This window comes from Osmerus eperlanus, chromosome 24, assembly GCF_963692335.1.
Source record: "Osmerus eperlanus chromosome 24, fOsmEpe2.1, whole genome shotgun sequence".
Classification (NCBI taxonomy): domain Eukaryota; kingdom Metazoa; phylum Chordata; class Actinopteri; order Osmeriformes; family Osmeridae; genus Osmerus; species Osmerus eperlanus.
The window spans coordinates 9902366-9924429 of NC_085041.1; the positions used below are offsets into that span (position 1 = coordinate 9902366).

General features: G+C 40.0%; 1 protein-coding gene across 5 annotated transcripts in view; it reads left to right on the forward strand.

Annotated features, from left to right (window-relative positions):
* The window catches only part of negr1 (neuronal growth regulator 1), a 227218-nt gene that overhangs the window by 103231 nt on the left and 101923 nt on the right, over nt 1-22064 (forward strand). For all 5 annotated transcript variants that reach the window (XM_062451018.1, XM_062451019.1, XM_062451020.1 and 2 more), the window contains exon 4: nt 20833-20964. In XM_062451018.1, the coding sequence (XP_062307002.1) occupies nt 20833-20964 (132 nt within the window). The remainder of the gene's footprint in view (nt 1-20832; nt 20965-22064) is intronic.

Consider the following 22064-nt stretch of genomic DNA (forward strand, 5'->3'; position numbering starts at 1 on the left):
TTTATGCCTTTTCCAAAGAAGACGATTAGAAGCTGTGCCCAACAGTCTCCCCTACAATGTGCCCACTAGGGCATGCTTTCCCAAAGTGAGGCTGTGACGACACTTGGGGTGTCGTCCCATTCCCATTGTTACACTGGTGAGAGCCCATGTCGCGCAGTAGCAGCCCTTTACATTTTTCTGCCCCTGCCCTACAAAAAAACACATTTTGCCACTGTCCAAGCCCCAACTGGACCTGTGGAGGCAGACTATGTTAATTGGAAATATGGAAATATGGGGCAGCTGTCCATGCATAGTAATAATTGGATTTGGATTAAATATGCACGCGTAATATAATAATTATATATTTTTTGTCATGCTGAGCAATTTTAAATGACTGTTCTGCCAAGCAAGTGTGCTACGGTTTGGGTCACCTTCTGATCTGAAAGTCTGCTGGATCTGTGCAATAATACTTATTTCAGTGAATCCCCATTTTAGTCATAGTTATCTTTCCCTTTTATTTTAAAGCTCAGCATATAGCCTATCAGTTAAAAAATGTGTGTGGCAAAGTTATTTTTAAGTAATTAATTAATGTTGTTCAAGATGTGAAGACAAAAACATTATTAGCCCACGTCAAGTCCAAACCAGGGCCTTCTTGACCATGGTCACATACTTGACCCTCCAAATACAATTTTCAATTGCTGCCACGTTCTTTTTTTGGCTATTATTCTCAACCTCCTGTTGAGGTTTGCCAGATCGTCTACCTTGCCCTATTAATTGCATCAGTATTGCAATTTTTCGGGATAACTCAAAAAATTCAGTTACGCTGCTGAAAATAACACCGCTCTGCTGGTTTACGCTCTGCTTTTTGCGACATAACTCTTATTTTCGACAATCGCCTGATCTGGGCTGCTTCGGTTGTCCGTGTGCACGCACAATCTAAGCTTATTGAGGTCTATCTTGAATTAGCGTTGCCTGTTAGTGGAACGAAACGTTAGTGGAACGGCTTGAGGCTTAAGTCTGAGTTGACGTTAACGTAAGTGAGACTTTTTCATGTAGGCCCGACTTGCGTTAGCGACAAGTGTAATCATAATTGTAATGTTTCATTCTGCTGGGATTTTCTACTCAAGAAGATCCAGAACTATTGTGCTTTGTAGATAATAGGCTGCTAGTTAGCTCATGGGATTTCTTGCATCATGTGTTTAGAAAACCTGAAACAACACAGTAGAGTCAGTGGTGTAATGGATTAGATGCATGTATACAAGTCTGAAGGTTCGGTCCCGGGATCTGCCATAGATTGTTTGTATTTAAATTTTTTGAGCAATTGACAACTGTTTTGTCAACAAAATCAATGTCACATTAAGCTTATATACTTGGTATGTGCAACCCTAAAAGAACACTACAGCATTGTAGTGGAGACGCTCTTGGTTCCCATGTCTTGCTGCAGGACAAAAAGGATACGGTTGGGGGATTTATGTAGTTCGAAAAAGCATTCTTTAATTGTGTTTTGCTGAGGTTGTGTTTATTTACATTTGTGTGTTGGTGGTAGCTGTTAGCTTGGGTAGTTAAGTTAGTCACTCTAAAGGTGTAAGCTAGCAAACTAATTGGCTAGCAAAATCGTTTGCTAGAGCTTCAGAATTCTTCTTGCATTTCTTCGTACATTTTCAAGAGCAGCGTTGCTTCTGTTACAGGTCCCAGGCAGAGGACCCATAGACAGATAAGAATCTTGAAAAACAGGAAAAGAATTGAGACCAGGGGGGTATTCATCGTAGCTCGCTAAACCGCTTAGCGAGCTAATTTTCAGGCTAAGATTAAAAACGCCCCTCTTTTTGGTTCGTGGAAGCAACTTTCGATAAATCACCATAGTAACATATCAATTAGCACTAACCTGCTCCAGAGCAGGCTAACGTAAGTGTAGCTGGATAAGCTTGCCACTCCCCCGGAAAATAACATGGTAGCTCCCTTTTTGAGAGACCCAGTTGACCAAGGAGCTATAGTTCGATTAGCTTTCCATACCAATAGAGTTCTTCGCGATCGCCAAGATCCTTTATTTCACACGGATGAGTTCTTGTTTGAGCGATATCGATTCAGCCGACAAGGACTCATTTATTTGCAAGACCTTCTTGGGCCGTACATTGCAAATATCACACGCCGCAGCAAGCTTAATTATGAGCTTATGCTGCTGTATGTGAATATGTAACGCTATGTTTTAGGAAATGTCTTGTCTTACCTGTGCCTGTGCTTTTTATGTTTCACTGTGGGAGAGTGGGAAGCGTCATATCGATTCCTTTTTATGTCTTGACGTGAAAAAATTGACAATAAAGCTACTTTAAACTTTAACTGTGCTTCAGACTCTCTGCATAGCCTTGAGGTTTTTTGCGTCGGGTACATTTTTATACAGTATAGGCGATGCAGAAAACATTGGCAAAGCCGCAGCATGCGTTGCTGTAAGAAAAGTGTACTTGGTGCTTAACCAGATGATGAATCAATTCATCATATTCCCTGGCCATGTCCGAGTCAATGAAATCAAAGAGGGATTTACACATAGGCCTACATGCATATACACATAGTACATGATATAAGCGCTTTCAGTACATATATCCTCATAAGTGTCTATGAATTCGTATCAATTAGATACTCTTTGGCCTTGTTTTTATCTACTTATTCTGAAAGAGTTGAGATCATTATTTTCGCTAGCAAGATCTCATTCGATGATTAATTTCCATTAAGCCTACTGCCAGCAGGCACATTTAAAGAAATGTGATTGATTTGCTACATTTTCCCAAAACTTACGCATTTAGCTTATCGGCAATTTTTTGCCAAGCTGCTTACTGTGGCAGCGGTGGCGGTGTTTGACTTAGCCATGATAATATGCTTATTTTCTTTGTAGAGACTCATTATAATAGTTTGCTCGGATGGCGAGAATATCACTGCTCTCTCTTTCGTCTTTTCCGCCATCATACCGTTAGAAAATCACGGTTTTTGTGATCGACCTTTCCTGCCTTTTGAAGTAGGACGTGCACGTGCAATTTCCCTGATAAGTTTAGCCTGATTGAAATTAACCACATGATTTGGATGCGGATCAGCCGTTGACGAACTAATATTTGCTGTTCTCAATCAGCTCGCTAATGTTAACGGGCTAAAGGGACAATTGATTAACTTAGCTTCAACCCTTACGACGAACGGGGCCCAGGCGACAGGTGCTTCTTCTTGCTTTCGCGCCACTCAGCATATTGAGGAAGCACCGACACCCGCCTGCCAATAGAGTCCCCGATGAGAAAACAGCGCCACATTAGTTCCTACTGGCAACAACACTGAAATGTTCCGTTTTTTTCCTTATAATTGGCCTCTATGACCCATATTTCAAAACATTGCTCAAAATAAAACTAACAAAACCTCCATTGGGTGTCACACTTCCACTCTGCTGGCAGCAATATAACGTAGAGTGTGAAAGAGAGATGTAATATATTTTGCTTAGAGATGTCTTCTGTCTGAACTTCTATGTGCAGAATCACCTTGGTGTATCGAAAGACATATTTGGCCGAAGCTAAAAAAGTGACTGCACGTTGTAACTACAGGGCAATAGTAACTCCCACAAAGGGCCCATATTCGACCGTACTGACTGACCTTACTGACGTACGACTTCTTAACAGACCGTCCCCAGTCAGTTCGGCTGGGCTCCCAACTTTCCTCTGTCATCATCTCGCACGACATTCTGGTGTGGTTTAGCAGTTGCACCACTGCTGACAAAAAGGCGCTGGACAGAGTCAGGAAATCAGAACAATACATAAATCACACCAGATGCCTGCAGCAGGCAAAACATATAATTATGGTGTTTGCTGAAAGCAAAAACACTATTGTTATTTAACATTAATATCAAATCAAATCAACATTTATTTGTATAGCCCTTTTTACACGCAAGCATGTCACAGAGGGTTTCACATACGCCCATAGAACTGCCCCTCAACCAACCTAAACCCTCAGGGAAGACAAGGAAAAACTCCCAGAAAAACTCACTACAGGAGAAAAAATTGAAGAAACCTTGGGAAGAGCAATTCAGTGAGGGATCCCCTCCTCCAGAGACGGTTGGTGAAAGAGAGGAGCAGAACACAGGCTTAACATAGTCATACAGCAGGAAGTGTCAATGGGTTTTGAAACACCAAAATCCATTGTTCAACTTGGTAGATGTAGGAAGGGACCAGGAAACTCGCTGTTGACCGTCATGGAGACTGGTTTCCGGTTGGCGACCAGGTCCAGCGTTGGCAGATCGACGACCAGGCAGGTGCTGACAGCTCAAACCCCCCACGCCACAGGGGATGTGTGGAGGGGGGACAGAGAGGGGAGAGCAGCAATCAGAGAAGGCCAGGAGCAGCTAACAGTTACAGTCATATTTAGAATGAGATCCCCACCGGTCAAGTGTGGACTAATACAGCAATTTAGCAGAGCAAAAAAAGGGTATTTGATGAAGCCCTAGACACTAAGACAGCGCCAGCCCTGTCGTGGAAATTTGGAATACAGTTATAATGTGTGTGTTTTATATATGAGGAATGTGTTTTAATGGAAGTCTAAAGTTGGTTAATGTTGAAATAACTCCATTTGGTAGAGATGCCATTTTCAGTTTATGACACCTGGGGAGGATGAGACAGCTGGTCTGGAGACAATGTGGATTCAACTGTATTGTTATTGTGATCTGAGGGAGCAGTATAACTGATCAAGCTGCTCTGACCCTTCCTGTAGCATGGGTGGGGTTAATTAAATACTTGTTTGAAGATGTCCACACAAAGGACAGTTGACCATTTGACTGGTGAACTCCTGTGGTTTTACTATCTACTGTTTTGGGGAGAGATGCCACATCAAAGAACTGTGGGACACTTGGTATGGAGTCAAACTGTCACTGAGCAGTGCTGACCAATCACAGAGTTGGCTACATTGAGGGATTGACCTTATAGAATGCCATTTGATCTAAAGTTTATATAAGGCAGGGTTTTAGGGTTGTTCTTTATCACTCTGGCGAACGACCTGTGGCTAGCACCTCCTTCGTTATGACACAGTATCACAAAGTACTTTGTTAATTCTTGATTTGTACAAGCAAAATAAATTTTATTGAAACCGCCATCTCTTGACTGTTCAAATCTACACAGTGCCACTAGAATTTTTCCACTACATCATGGTGCCGAAACCCGGGATCCTCGATTGGTCTACGGCGTTCAGCAGGCGGCTCCCCTCGGCGAATTGATCTTCCGGCAAAAAGCCGCCTTTCCTTCCGCCATGCGTGAGACAGCAGGGCCAGGGGGGGCGCCCGTTGGACGTTTTGTGGCTGACGCGGGATCCTGAAAGAACCGGTGAGATATTCTTTTTTGGCCTCTGTGTGATTTGAGTTGTCTAAATGTGTATTGTTTTAGACTATTGTCAATAATTCGGTTTAGTTAGTAATAGGGCAGAGACCGGAGGAGAGCTGTGTCCTGTACGTGCAAGTCGTACAAATTGGGGGAACGTTGGAACCCGTTTGGTCCCGTTACGTTAGAGTCGTACAAACAGCATGCAGGAAATGTGCTGACAAGCGCATAAAGGGTAATAATTCACACGTGATATCGTGCTGTGTGTCTTTAAGGCCCTGGGAAATTGGGTCAGGAAATGTATTGATTTCTGAGTCCCAAGAGTAAAATGGTAAAAAGTATACTTTAGAGGATTGGTAAAGATTAAATTGGTAAAGATTAAAGAGAAATTGGTAACCAGCTGAGAGTGTTTTAGAAAAAAAAAAAAAAAAGTGAAGAAGGCCTGAATTATGGAATTTCAAAGTTAGTAACGCGCGTGTTCATTTTTTGTTTTAATTGCAAGTTATGTTTTTTTGAGGTTAAAAGAAGTATGAGTAACTAATGGTGTCTATTATTCAAGCTATATACAAATTACAAAAATCAAAAATTTTATTATTTTTCGGTTTGAATATTTGTAATTTATGATTGTGCAGTTATTTTCATTGAAAGTTGTGAAGTCGGAATTTAATTGTTTTTAGAAAAGAAAAGGGGTAATTGTGTCTTTATTTTCCGTCGTTGGTTATCGTTTATGGATTGTAATTCTAAAAATGAATGGTCTGGAGGCAGAATTGACCTGTCCAAGCATCGATTACATGAAGCAAAAGTATGGTAACGATAGTTTATTGCAAATGCAAATATGGATTGATAAATGTGGATTTTCGATTGTGGGGTCGTTTTGTTTTAAGGACCTTATTGTATTGCGAAATAGGTTCGTGGAGAGAAATAGATACACAATTTTTTTTAAGTGGAGAAAAGAATAGATCTTAGCCTGATTGGAGAGCTTTTTCTGATTGGATGGAGATAGGTCAGATATCTTCTGACATCTGCCATCTTTATAGATTTGCTTTGGATTCCCGCAAGGATTGCGGTTTGTGCTTTGACTTGCAATTGCCTATACTTATTATTTTGCGTTTCAAAGAAGGAGAGGTTAAAGTCCTCTCCGGTACAAAGGGTTTGAGTCCCTGTTGTGTTTGGAATAAATAGTGTTGTGGGCTATGTTGGTCAAAGCTAATGCAGAGCGTGTTGACATGCTGTTGAAAAACATGTAGGCCAACACGAATTGCTAGGTATGGTCAATCCAGAATGCGTGCTTTAATTGTGGGAATTTGAGCCAAATGTACATGAATGTCCGGAGATGTGTCGTCACTGTTGAAAGTTTTCTGGAGGCGAACTCTCGCAAAATCAGAGGGGTTCGTGACAGGAAGTTGAGTTCCGAACTGGTGGCGTACAATGTTTATCGGTTATGACACTGTTGGTAGAGGAGAGACGATTGACTTGTTATATTGTTTTACAACTTTGTGTTAACCGTTATATATTTGATGTTAGACTTTACATTGGTCTGATTACCGCCAGAAGGCATTTGTTTTTGAAGACGGAGACATTCTGTTTTTAAAATGCTAATGTTAATTCTTTGACTGAATTCTCCACTTGAAAAGAGGCGCATGCGCTTGAGCCTAGCGGAAGTTGATTCTTTCATCGAAGCTCATTCTGCGTGCAGTGGCCCACACCACATGAGTAAAAAATAAAATAAAAAAAAATAACACCCATTTTAGAGAGAATTTGACGTTGAATTGAGAAATATTGGTTGGAAAACAGATGTGTGTTTCTGTTTCTTTGTCAAACTTAAGAAAATATTGTGAGTTGCCATACTCTTGATTTGGAAATTATGTACAGACCAATTTTCTATATTATGAGCTTGATTCGTTATTGAATAATGCGCTGGAAATTTAGTTTTTGGGTAGGATAATTGGTAAAAGGCCAGTTTTGGCAACAAAAGCGATATTCATTTGAAGAATTACAATCCCGGGCTTATTGAAACTTTTATAGAAAGTTATGTGTTCAAACGGAAATGTTATGTTGTTTAAGGAATATTTTTTTTTATGTATTGAATTTATCTGGAAATGTTAAATGGTTTTTATTTTCAATTTTGTGTTGAGTTCACAAATGTTACTGTTGTTTAAAGAAATATGTAAAGGGTTATGAAGAAGTGATTAGAAAGATTGAGCCAGTCCGAGGGACTGAAGTGTATACAAGGGGAACTAGTTCGAGAGACTGAATTGCGATTGTTGTTAAGGGCAAAGGTGCTACATATGTGTGTTTATTGCTGCTGAGATGATTTGTTGAAATGTGTTGGGTTTGGTGGTATTCATATTTACCTATTTAAATGGACTTGAAGTTGAAGCTTTGTCCAACCAGAATGCTAATACATGGGTAAACTGTCGTTCTCTGACGAGTGATTTAGGTGCATATGTAGATTTTGGAGCCTAATTTTTATGTTGAAATTAAAATAGTACTAATGGTTGATAGAATTGTAAAGGTTGTAATTGTAAAGAAAATCCAGGCCGTGACTTTGTTGGCTAATGGCTAATGGTGAAAACGTGGAGGAAGTGCATTTTGCTCTGTCCTGAGACAAAGGAGAGTCCAGGAAGTTGAATTTGCAACTATGGCAACGACATTAGCTAACAAACTAACAGACCGACAGGCGGGTACAGGCTGGTAAAGGAATTGCAGCTTGATATTTGAGATCCAGGATGAGTAACCGCATGACGCATGCGCAGATGGAAATTGAGAAATTGACTAAGACGCAAATTTAGAGAAATAGATAAATTTGGAGCGAATTTTACATATTAATTTGGTTATTTTGGAAATATGTTGGGTGATGAGTATTTTGAGACATTTGCTAACAAGGTTTTTGTTTGTTTGAGGACATTTTAAATGAGTTTCAGGAATTCCGAGGAAAGGTGGGGGCAAAAAAAAAAAGTCCCGTTACGTTGAGTTTTACAAAGGTGATCCCAGAGGGTGTAATTCTGCATAATTATGTGAGTATTAATGGTGAAAGATGTGTCCGTTTAGATGAATTCGAAGTTTGGTGGTTTACGAATGTATGATTAACATTTGTTCTAATTCCTAGCCAAACAGGGAGGTAGAAGCCTTTCAGACCAGAACTTGTATTTACGAGCGGAAAATCTGTGGTGTGTGATGGTATCCATAAAAATGCAGAAATTGGACCCCTGGTTCATAAATTAGTTCTAATTGGATTGGAAAAGTTATACTCTAGCAAAATTAAGTGAATAGACGGTAAACGCCAACCATCTGTGTTGTTTAAAAAGAAAAAGGGAGAGTTTATATTTTCTTTTGTCTTAAGGGCATTGTTTGATTGATGTGATTGCGAGTCGTAGCGTAATTCTAGCATGAATTACTTATTCTAAGAGCAGTTTTAAGTGTGCGAACATGGATTTAATGAAACAAGAGAACGTTTTGTGGATGTGAAGAGATGATAGGTTTAAACATTTTGATGTTCTGAAAAGGGAACTATGCATATGCTTTGAAGAGGTATATGGGCAAACGTTTTAAATCAGAATACTAAAATCTAGAGTTTTTTTAAGAGTTTTGATAAAGGTATTAGATGCAATGTGGTTATGAAATGAGAAAGAGAAAATAATTACAATGTACTTTTGTTTGGAGTTTGACTGTACTTTGATTTTAGTTTTCTGTGAGAGTTTTATCAGGGTATGGTACAATGTTTTGGGATAAACAGTTAGGCTGTGATGAGGTTGTTTCATTATGCTATTGGTTCATAAAGAGGGTTATTATAATTTGGTTTTGAAATAATTTGGGAAGACTCATTATGTCTGATAAATTGTGGTTATGATGGTTTGTGCTAAGTAGCTTGTTCTGGACTGCAGCCAAAGCAAGTTATGAAGTTCTACCTATCTAACCTATATAGAAATATAGATGGGGTATAAGTTTGGCTAATGGTTACAACATTTTATGGTCTATGTTTCATTTTGGAATTATACAGACTAAATTCTGGTTTAGGGTAGTGATGCTAGTTTTCTACATGTCTTGGAAAAAGAGAGATTTGATTTGGTGAATTTAAATACAGGAAAAATAAAAAAATAAAAAGGGAATCTGAAATATAAAGGTATTCATTTGAACTGTTCCTAAAGGTTTTTTTTAAGAAAAGATAATAAGAGACTAAAAGATGGGGTAATTTGGTTGTTTTCTAAAATAGTTTTATTTTATACAAATTGGTTCAAAAGTTGTTTGCTTCAGTGTAAGCTTGTTAATTCATAAAAGGGAAAAGAGTTAAAATATTTACTGATAGTTAAATACATCATTGGTGTTACATATGATTTTGGGAAAGGTATGGAAACAGGAAGTTTCTTATTTTTACTTAAAGAACAACTTGCTGTATGCAAATGTGGAATTCACTCTAACAATTATGATTATTCCACAGGGAAAATGCTAGTGCTGATACTAGCTGGAGCAGTTTCTAGATTGCCTGCATGCATTGATGAACTAACTAGAATATGTTTTTGATGTTGATATGTTTACAGGAAGTGATGAGATGATGTTGCTATGTCCGGATGAGCCTAACTTGACAAATTTGGGCTTACAGGACTCTTTTGAGGAAAATTGTTGTGTGAACTTGATACAACATTTGTTACAGATTCTTGTAAGGGAAGCGCAGGCTTCTTAGAGAGGAAGAGGTGACGTTTAGGAATTTATGACTGACTGATGACTGACTGATCCAAACAGAGAGTGACTATGGGGTTTTTATGGTTTTATGAATTTAGCTTCAGTAGTTTGGATTTGTGATAGGACTGTGAGGGTTTGATATGATACTGCTGAGTTGAAAGTATTGGACTGTATTTAACCCAGAGTGAGAATTTTGTTTTGTTTGAGTATATTTGATAAGAATTACAGAATACAGCGGACAGATGGAGAAAGGAATGTTGGAATGGAGATTCGAACTTGGACTAATCCACAAGAAAATGCGTTTTGGAAAAAGGAAGGATATGAGAATAAAAATGGAGGTTGTATGGTCTGCATAAAACATTTATCTTGAGATTTTGCTAAGTTAACACATGGAAAGATCATGCCTCTACAGTTTGTGTGATATCAAGAATGCATTATTTTAGCATACAAGAGGATTTTTAATGGATGCATAGTCATTTTGTCAGTACTTGTGGGACAAGTAATATGAGAAAAGGAATTTAAACACGATAAGCTTCACAGTTAAGGTTAGAGAAACTATTTGAGTATTGATAGATGGATTTTGTAGAGTTCAATTTTTGGAGAAGTGATACTGTTTTGATGGTTGTTGGATGGGAAGAAGTTTTAGACTTCTCAGGGGCTCAGTGGTCAAGTTTTGTTGATTTAGATTATTCTTCGATGGGATTTTTCTTTGAGGATATGTAATGATAATGGGTCACACTTGTTTATGGAAGTTATTTTGGTGTTGATAGGATTCAACATTGTGTTAATCACTTCAGTTGAATGAGAGAACAGAACTTTGAAGACTAAGTCAGACGACAAGAAGTCAGTTACCTTTAACTGACCTCTGTGAGAATGTGCTTGTTTATCACTGTGCAACCTTTTGGAGTCTACTTTGTGTGAGATTCACAGGCAGGTGAAGGAGGCTATTCCTATGACTGGACCGCTGCATGATTTGATACCAGATGACTGGATCGTGGTGAAGGACCCTTAACGCCTGGTAAAACCCAAGGTGGACGGGGCCATACCAGATTCTCCTGACGACTAATCCGGCGGTTTAGATCGGAAGGAAGAGCAACGTGGATACACGCTAACCATTGCGTGCACCTTGTCTGGAGACGGAAGCAGAGGATACGCGTTCTGCGTAGTACCAAGGAAATTTCCGAGCTGTACGCAAAGTGCAGTGTCGTTGAAAGTTGCCCTGAGCAATTTGATCGTTGTTTATAATTGGTGAATCGACTACACTGACTGAAAGAAGTTTGCCTACAGCCAACTGAAGATGGTCACTACGGATGCACGACCATGGCATCCGTTCCGACAACCTGGACTTTGTGGTGTACAGGGTACAATGGGTTTTGTCTTGAGACTAGCATTTCTTATGTTAATGTTTGAATTTTATTTTTCTTGATTAACTGTTTGGGTTTATGCTATTGTAAAAAAAAAACTAAAAAAGAGTGGAATTGTCGTGGAAATTTGGAGCAGTTATAATGTGTGTGTTTTATATATGAGGAATGTGTTTTAATGGAAGTCTAAAGTTGGTTAATGTTGAAATAACTCCATTTGGTAGAGATGCCATTTGCAGTTTATGACACCTGGGGAGGATGAGACAGCTGGTCAGGAGACAATGTGGATTCAACTGTATTGTTATTGTGATCTGGGGGAGCAGTTTAACTGATCAAGCTGCTCTGACCCTTCCTGTAGCATGGGTGGGGTTAATTAAATACTTGTTTGAAGATGTCCACACAAAGGACAGTTGACCATTTGACTGGTGAACTCCTGTGGTTTTACTATCTACTGTTTTGGGGAGAGATGCCACATCAAAGAACTGTGGGACACTTGGTATGGAGTCAAACTGTCACTGAGCAGTGCTGACCAATCACAGAGTTGGCTAAATTGAGGGATTGACCTTATAGAATGCCATTTGATCTAAAGTTTATATAAGGCAGGGTTTTAGGGTTGTTCTTTATCACTCTGGCGAACGACCTGTGGCTAGCACCTCCTTCGTTATGACTGATCACAAAGTACTTTGTTAATTCTTGATTTGTACAAGCAAAATACATTTTATTGAAACCGCCATCTCTTGACTGTTCAAATCTACACAGTGCCACTAGAATTTTTCCACTACAAGCCCCCCTCGGTTGGAACATGAACTCTGTTCCAGGGGAGAGAACTCTAAAATAAGTTATATTTATATAATAAAGGTGAGAATGCCCCGTCCCCCGTTGTCACCAACTAGTAACGGAAACTATAACAATAACAATATACAGTAACAGGTTTACTTTATTTGTAAAATCTAGATGTTACATGTGATACACACAAACAAACACACACCCCAGGTTTACATAGAAAGTACATACACACACTTACATTTAACAGTCATAGAATTGACTAAACAAGAACGTTTTTAACCTAATTTTGAATGTCGAAACAGTATCAGCCTCCTTAATTGACACAGGTAATTTGTTCCAGAGAAGAGGTGCTCTATATGAGAACGCCCTGCCTCCAGCAGTTTTTTTCTTAATTTTCGGAACCACCAGATAGCCGGCATCTTGAGATCGAAGTGTCCTTGCGGGGCGATAGGGTGCAAGGAGACCAGAGAGGTAGGGTGGTGCCAATCCATGCAGAGATGTGTAGGTTAGTAATAGCACTTTGAAATCAGCTTTGGCTTGGATAGGGAGCCAGTGTAAAGAGACGAGAGTAGATGTTACGTGATCAAACTTTCTGGTTCTAGTCAATAGTCTAGCAGCAGCATTTTGCACCAGCTGTACATTTTTTAAGTAGGTAATTGGGAGACCAGAGAACAACACATTGCAGTAGTCCAGTCGGGATGTAACAAATGCATGTATTAGTTTTTCATCATCATCCTTTGAGAGGAATTTTTGTATTTTGGCTATGTTACGTACATGGAAAAATGCAGTTCTGGTAATTTGCTTAACCCTGTGAAGCCTGACACATCAACTAATATCCGGAAAATTCTGTTTTTTGTTATTATAGTGTTTATTGGACCTTAAGTCAAAACATATTAAAAAAAATCAAAAATGTAATTTACATATGATATTTCATTTGTATCACATTTGATACACCAGGCATATTCGTCAATGTATTTATCGCAACACTACTTTTAAAAACAATATTAATATTAAATAATATTACTTTTTAAAACAATAACAAATGATTTTCACTGCTTTTGGAACATTTGAAGTGGTTTGGTTCTTATTTTTTCCCAAACAGGAACCTTTTTACAGTCTTTGTAATATACATATACCATCAGAAGCTGAACTTGTAAAGTGCAGACAGCATATCTGGGAGGTCAACACTTCCCATGAACTTGTTTTGTGTTTCAACAATGGCTGGTCTGGGAACTATTATGTGAGTTTTGGATTTTCAATCACAGTGTTTCACACTTCCCAGGGGTTTAATGCCAAAAAATGAAGAAAGTAGGTCCACAGCTTTGTTTTTGTATATAAAAAACACATAAATTCCAATCTAAATATGTCTTACTATGACATCCTTACTTTTAATTAGTTTAAAATTTAACAAAATAGTGTATTTGGCATTGTGATATGACAAAATCCAGATTGCATCATGAAATACAGTATATTGGCTATGCGGGAAACTTGTATCATATTTGATACATACATTTTCAACACAATTTTACTATAAAATAATGAATGAAACATTAATCAATTATAGGCTGCTTCAACACAGTAAATATTCATATTGAAAAATCAGAAACACTATAAATGTTATTCTTACTGTAAATTTTTCAAACTTAGCAACGATCGTCCCTACCGAAAACGAACGAGTCACTTTGTGACGGCGGCCATTTTTTAAATGGTGTTTAAATGCATGATACTGCCTGTAGTGCATTGGAAATCTACCAATTGGCAGAAGACATATCTAGGATCGTATGCAACAGTTTTTTTAAGGAAAGTATTGCTCATGATAATGACGTAGAGGTCTCTGAAACTCATGTATCAAATATGATACAAATGGCGCTACTTAATATGGTACTCAAACGAAAGGTCTGGGTCCATTGTGACTCCTAGATTTTTTACCAGCTGGCTTTGAGAGACTTTGACGCAATCTAAGTCTAAGGTCAGATTGGATAAATTATTTCTGTATTTTTTAAGACTGAAAATTTGAATCTCTGTTGTATCCGAATTGAGAAGAAGGAAATTTGCTGTCATCCAAGTTCTTAACCCAGAAACACATTTTTCCATAGCGTGTGGTAATTCTCCAGGCTTTATAGACATATATAGCTGAGTATCATCTGCATAACAGTGAACATTTACCCCAGAGCTTCTCATTATGTTTCCTAAAGGCAGCATATAAAGCGAGAATAACAGAGGGCCTATAACGGAACCCTGTGGTACTCCGTATTTTACAGTGGAACTCCTGGATGAGCAGCCATCATAGTGGACAAATTGTGATCTGTCAGATAGATACGATCTAAACCACTGAAGTGAAGTACCAGAAATCCCAACATAGTTCTCCATATGTTCCAGGAGGATCTCATGATCCACAGTGTCAAAAGCTGCACTTAGGTCTAGGAGAACCAGGACAGAGATAGAGCCTGCGTCAGATGCTAATAGTAGATCATTGACTACCTTGGCTAATGCAGTTTCAGTGCTGTGGTGAAGACGAAATCCAGACTGGAGAGGTTCATAAATCTGATTTAAGGAGAGGTGCTCAGTGAGCTGTTGTACCACAGCTTTTTCAAAAAAATTGGCCTGTAGTTGCTAAGACAACCTTGTTTTTTTTTGAAGGGGCTTAATAATTGCTTGTTTAAAATCGTCAGGGACTTGGCCGGTTATGATAGATTTATTAATAATACTAAGCATGGGTAGTCCAATAATAGGGAGAAGTTCCTTACGGAGTTTGGCAGGGAGGGGATCGAGAAGGCAACTGGTGGGTTTCGATAAATCTATCAGCTTTATGAACGCTTCCATAGAAATAGGGTTAAAGTGAGTGAGAGCCTCAACATGCAGCATGCTTGGTATAGAGGAATATTCAGTGTTCATGGCTATTCCTCCAGGGCTAGCCTGTAGTTTGTCCCTTATTGCATAGATTTTTTGGTAAAAGAATTCTAGGAAGTCATTGGGAGAGAGATCTGTACTAACACCGTGTGTACTTTTCTTAGTGAGTTTTGCAACGGTATCAAATAGGAACTTAGTGTTGTGCTGGTTCTTACTAATCAACTTAGAGAAGTATTCAGATCTGGACCTGATGAGGACTTGCTTGTACTCCATTAGGCTGTCCTTCCAGGCCAGGCGGAAAACCTCCAATTTAGTGATACGCCACTTATGTTCTAATTTTCTAGTGGATTTTTGAGAGTATGGGTTTCCTCTGAATACCATGGAGCCAATTTCTTATCTTTTCTTTTCTTAGGTTTGAAAGGGGCAACATAGTCTAGTGATAGCTGAAGAACTAAATTCAGATCCCTAGTTTTATCATTTAATGATTTATTTGGAACGTTAAGTCCTTTTAGTGCAGCGGGTAGAATACTAGCCAGTTCTAGAATCAGAATCAGAATTTGGTTTATTCGCCATGTATGTTATACAAACACAGAATTTACTGTGGCAGGGAGGTGCAAAACACTAAACATATACAGATCTTAAATTAAGTAAAAGTACAAAAGTTTAACTATTTCTAAGAACTAAACAATCTAAGAATACAACAATTTAAATATAAAATAAAATATATATGAAAATAAGAATAGAATGAGCAGCGTGAATGGTCAACAGTGCAATCGGATAATGAGATAAAGTGGCTTATGCATACTGAATTGCCATTAGATGGACTTATAATAGTTAAATAAGTGAATGAATGTCAATGGGAATCCTTGGCCTTGTTGAAGAGGCCAGTAGCAGATGGAAAGAAACTGTTCTTATGGCGTGAGGTTTTGGTCCTGATGGACCGCAGCCTTCTGCCAGAGGGGAGTAGCTGGAACAGGGAGTGACCAGGGTGGGAGGGGTCGGCCACAATCTTCCTCGCACGCCTCAGGGTCCTCGAGGTGTGCAGGTCCTCGAGGGTAGGCAGATTGCAGCCGATCACCTTCTCAGCAGTGCGGATGATACGCTGTAGTCTGCTCTTGTCCTTGGCAGTGGCAGCAGCGTACCAGATGGTTATGGAAGAGGTGAGGATGGACTCAATGATCGTCAGAGATGAGCCCAATGAGGGTGGTGTCGTCCGCAAACTTCAGAAGTTTGACAGACGGATGACTGGAGGTGCAGCTGTTGGTGTACAGGGAGAAGAGCAGAGGGGAAAGGACGTAGCCCTGAGGAGATCCGGTGCTGATGGACCGGGAGTCAGAGACTTGTGTTCCCAGCTTAACGCACTGCTTCCTGTCAGACAGGAAGTCTGTGATCCATCTGCAGGTGGAGTCAGGCACGTTCAGCTGGGAGAGCTTGTCCTGAAGCAGGGCAGGGATGATGGTGTTGAAGGCAGAGCTGAAGTCCACAAACAGGATCCTGGCATAGGATGCTGGGGAGTCCAGGTGCTGTAGGGTGAAGTGGAGGGCCATGTTAACGGCGTCATCCACAGATCTGTTGGCTCTGTAGGCAAACTGCAGTGGGTCCAGGAAAGGGTCTGTGATGGCTTTGAGGTGTGCCAGCACAAGGCGCTCAAAAGACTTCATTACCACAGAGGTCAGGGCGACGGGTCTGTAGTCATTGAGTCCTGTTGGCCTTGGCTTTTTGGGCACAGGTATGATGGTGGAGGACTTGAGGCTGGCACATGGCATGTCTCCAGGGAGGTGTTAAAGATGTAGGTGAACACCGGAGACAGCTGGTCAGCGCAGTGCTTGAGGGTGGCAGGAGAGACAGAGTCCGGCCCAGCTGCTTTGCGGGGGTTCTGCCTCTTATTGAAAAGTCTGTTAACTTCACCCTCCTGAATGGAGAGAGTTGTCACTGTAGAGGGGGTGAGGGAGGAGGCCTCGTGGGTGGGAAGGGGTAGTTCAGGACAGTCCAATTGTCTTTCAAATCTACAGTAGAACTCATTCAGGTCATTCTATAGCTGTGTTTGGGGATATGTAACGGCTAGTAGAAATTTTCTGACTGCCATCAAGGCTCTGGCAGAGGTCCAATTTGAAGGTAACCAGGCAATGGTCTGATAATATAGGATTGTGGGGGTGGACAGTGAGGTCAGTAATCACAATTCCCTGTGTGAGAACTAAATCTAATGTATGCGAGTGCAGATGGGTAGGTTTGGAAACCACCTGTGTGAGACCTGTGGAATCTATTGGAGCAGTAAAGGCCTTACTTAAAGGATCATTTGGGTCATCCACATGAATGTTAAAATCACCCATAATTAAGATGTTATCAGTATATGTCACAAGATCGGCACTAAAATCTGCAAATTCCTCTAGGAAGAGGGAGTATGGGCCAGGGGGCCGGTATAGAGTGACTATACAAAATGAGGGAGGGGGGGCAGGAGTAGTCTTTAAAGTTGTTGGTGGTTTCATGCAAATTATTTCAAATGTTTTAAAGGTGTTCACAGATTTTAGGCTGAGGTTGAAGCTAGCTTCATTTATCATAGCAACACCACCACCTTTCTTTGAGACACCAGGAACGTGTGAGTACGCGAAATCCGGAAGCGATGCTTCATTCAGGGGGGAATATTCGTCAGGTTTTAACCAGGTTTCGGTAAGTCCAATCAGGTCCAGGCTGCATTCAGACATCAGATCATTGGGCCTCATTCTCGAACCCAGTTAAGAAGAATTTAAGAAGGAATTTCTTCTGAATTGGATTTAGGAAAACATTTGGCATTCATGAAAGTTTTCTTATCTGGGATTTGTTCTGAACTTCAGAAGACTTTCCGAACTCGAAATAGCAGTCGTAAATCGGCCAGAGTTGTCTCAAATGCGATTCCTTAAAAAACCACAAGGGGAATCGCATTTAAGAAAACTCTCCGTGTTAGAAGTGTTAATGAATTTGTGAGAAATGGTTGGTGATTGCGTTCACATCAACTCTACAGACATCCTCGGATTAAAATAATTATAATAATTTACCTTGCTTGGTGTGCACACTGTTAGATCCAGTGGAGAACAATTCCACTGCTCATCTTACTGGTATGATGTTTTATGTGACAAATAAAACCTTTAAATTGCACTTGGACTTGAACATCATATAAATTCAACCAGGCCATCCAATTATCACTGATCACTCGACCTATTTAAAGGGACGAGTGTGCACCCTAGGCATACAATATGGCACAATTGCTTTTCGCTTGGACATAACGTGCGTTCCTGTTGCTTTCCTAATTGTGTCGATTCTGATTGCATACGTCACTGCTGTTGCGTGCCCTTATAAGGAGCTTTCGGGATGTGTATGTATGCAAATTCAGGAGCACGAGGACGCGCTTTCAACTTAAGAAAACTTTCGGGGGAGCACAGCTCAGAAAACTTCTGCTGCGTAGGAACATATTTTCAAGCGTTCATGAATTTGGCGGATGTCTTTTTCTTACGTTGTTTTTCCGAAGCCCCTAAGAAACATTTCAGAAGAAACTTCAGAGAATGAGGCCCATTAATCAAAACGGCCTTTGTGGATAGGGATCTGATGTTTAGGAGCCCAACATTCCAGTATGGGTTTTTGGCAGTTTTAGTCATAGATATTTCTTCTGAAAAGGTGGCACTGTTAGCAGAAAACTTAGTAGGAAGGGCAATGGGGGAGCAAGACTGAATACATGTTAAATTGGTATAATTCCTAATAATTGAAGGCCGAAATTTGGAAAAGGGGCGGGGGACCGACACCGTCTCAATGGGAAAAACGACATCAGCAACCACACTGGCTACACTACAAGCCAAGCTATCGGGCCCCAAACAACTCACAACAGTTGTGGCCCGGCTTGTTCTAATGAGTGTCAGGCGTGCTCTAAAATATCTTCAATATTCCTAGACAAAAGAAAAGCACCTCTCTAGCTCGGGTGGAGCCCGTCACCTTTCAACAAGCCAGGTTTGGCCCAGAAACGAGACCAATTATCTACAAATTCTAAACCCTGTTCTCTGCAGAAGCGAGCCAACCAGCGGTTAAGAGAGACAAGTCTGCTGTAGATCTCATCAGTCCCCCTAACAGGTAGTGGACAAGAGACTATTACTTGATGCTGACTCATCTTTTGAGCAAGGTCACATGCCCATGCTATATTAACCTTTGTGACCTCTGACTGCCTCAGCCTAACATCATTGGTGCCAACATGTATGACAATATTCTCTTACCTATCATCAGCGTGTGCGCCATGTGCCTTAGCTTTGGCCTTTGCCTTAGCCCTAGTACTAGCCAGCACCCTAAGATATAAGAGCTAATATAAGTTCCCCTAGCCTGCCTTTGGTTCCCCAGTGGTTAGAAATTTCGATAGGTGGAAACCAAGCCCTGGGTATTCTTCTCCACCTTTGAGAAAATGAAAGCTGAAACGCTCGGTTTTGAAAATGTTCCTATTGTGACGTCACAATAGGGAAGGTTACCTCCCCTTTCTCTGCTTTGCCCGCACAGAAAATTTGGCCCACCAATGACAAAATGAGCTACGACCGTGCGAGCGCTTCTATTGTTTTTTCCTCGAGACATCGTGGCTTGCAAACGACCGAAGCATGGCAGTTAGCCCCGCCTCTTTCTTCCTCATAGCATTTAAAGCTACAGACACAGAAACGGCACGTCCTGAGGATAGCTCATTGTGGGACTGCTCGTAGTGGCTGTAACTCTGCATCAAGGCTGAATTTCGGGAAAGAGACTTCAAATACAGTATTAGGGGACCACTACGGCTTAAGCATCCAAAAACATCCAAAAACAGCATGTCATGGGATCTTTAAAGAACTGTTTCTCACCAAGTCAATGTTCACACTGTTTAACACTTTCCTGCCTGAATATGCATACTTTCTCAATTAATATACCTGAACTGTTTAAACCATTTTGAAGAAAAGAAGTAGGGCTTTCTAATGATATAAATATTTGTATCATTATGTAATGCAAATCATCCTTTATCAAGACGATTTCACGCAGCCATTTTGACAAATCTTCTCCGTCTGCAATACTTCATTAGAAAACCTCATTTTTAACCACTTTCAATACAAGATAGAGGAAAAGTTAGAGCGTTTGAAACATACATAATTTCGTGGTGAATTCAGAACAGCAGACAGATTTACGCAATTCCTCTCAAACCATTTCCAAACGAACGTTTGGAAATGGTTTGGTTTCAAGTTATCCGACATCGACCAACAAACAGTAGCCTACTCTGTAAATTGTGTCGTCGAATTGTGGTAGCCAAAGGTGGAAACACTAGCAATCTTTTTCACCACCTGAAAGCCATGCATGTGCGCGAATATGAACAATCTACCAGAATGCATTTAACAAATCGAATGCCAGGTTGGTTAGAATTGTGAAATGTTTATTGTAGGCCAACAGAATAGAATATTCAGCCATGTAATAATTGTTTATAGCTAACTCACTACAACTATTTAACAAAGTTTTCTTGCGATCCCATAAACATAGGTCAGTGCTTCCGAATTATACCGTGATAAACATTTTAGGCCATACCGCCCAGCCCTACTGTGTTATCCGGTCAGCAATGTGGTGTGTACATTATTTTATGGGTATTTATCATGGTGAGTGTTAAGAAACAACATGCCAGTGATTTATTATTGTCTTGACAAAAACTGGAAAGTACTGATGTGCATTTAGCCACATGGACCAACAGACTTGACTGTATTCCAGTATGTGGGTCTGAATGAATAATCAGTCCAAAGTCACCTGTTTAGGTCTCTATTGATATTGTTTCAATATGTTATGTGTATTTGATAACACTTTTTATCTTCCCCTCTCTTTGTTTCCAGCCAAGAAGTATGGCAGTGGAGAATATCTAAACATCTCAAGTATCACCCGGGACCAAGCAGGGGACTACGAATGCAGTGCTCTAAATGACATTGCCTCTCCAGACACCAAGACGATGAAAGTCACTGTCAACTGTAAGTGAACCCATCTTTGTATTCCACTGTAATCTAATACAGTGGTACAATTCCTCTTTGAAATCAATGTTTTATTGATCGATAAGATATCATGGTCATTTGGTGAACCAACAGTCAGAGTTTCAAGTTTCTTTATATTTAACAAGAGAATTCCCCCTTTGACTGTACAAAGGTGTTTAATTCATAGCAAGGAAGTGTCTGGCTGTCATAGGGACTATGACATTATGTAGGTAATGAGTCTTTCAAAGTGTGAGGGGATGTTAATGAGCACCCAGAGCATTAATGAATGATACTAGCTTTAGTCATCACTGTCACATGGAAATTAGCTGAGGCGGAAGAGTGCTTGACAATTATTTCTGTTTTCTCCTCCTCTGCTTTCACTCTTTTTCCCCTGCATTTCACTCCCCTAGACCAGTGGTTCCCAAACTTTTTGCAGCACCAACCCTTTCTAGTGTTTGACACCTGTCAAGCACTCCCCAACACCTTACTCTGGTTAAACTTAAAAATGTTAATTGCTAAAAGGCCTATGTCTCACTCCTACTGTCCCTTGATTTCTTTAAAGTGACCGTTTTTAACCATGTGTCCATTTTGATGAATGTAGTAAGCGAAAAAATTTATGAATGAATTATCACTTAACGCCTAATATGAACAGGGCGGGGCTATTGTGACACAGACGTGCTTGTAAAATGAAATTAAATCATGAGTAATTTACAACTTGTAATGTGAAATTGTATTGCTCAATAAAACTTTGACGTGTGCATTTTTACCTCCGAGTTTATAAAGTCACAAATTTGCGGAAAAAAAGTAATTTTGCGAGAATTATTATTATTTTCTTTCAAGGAACCTCATCGCTTCATAATCAGAATCAGAATGGGATTTATTCGCCATGAAAGTTTGCAGACAAGGAATTTGCTTTGGCAGGAAGGTGCATACTTAAGCAATAAGGTACGAGAGGCAGTACATTATCGTCAATTAAGTACGTTTTCCAGGGTGTTGTTAGGCCCGACGCCCTTGAGTACCTTATTGCTTTTATAATACGGTTACCAGCGAAATTATAAATAGTAAATAAATAGTAAGCTGTCTTTCAGCACAAAATAGTT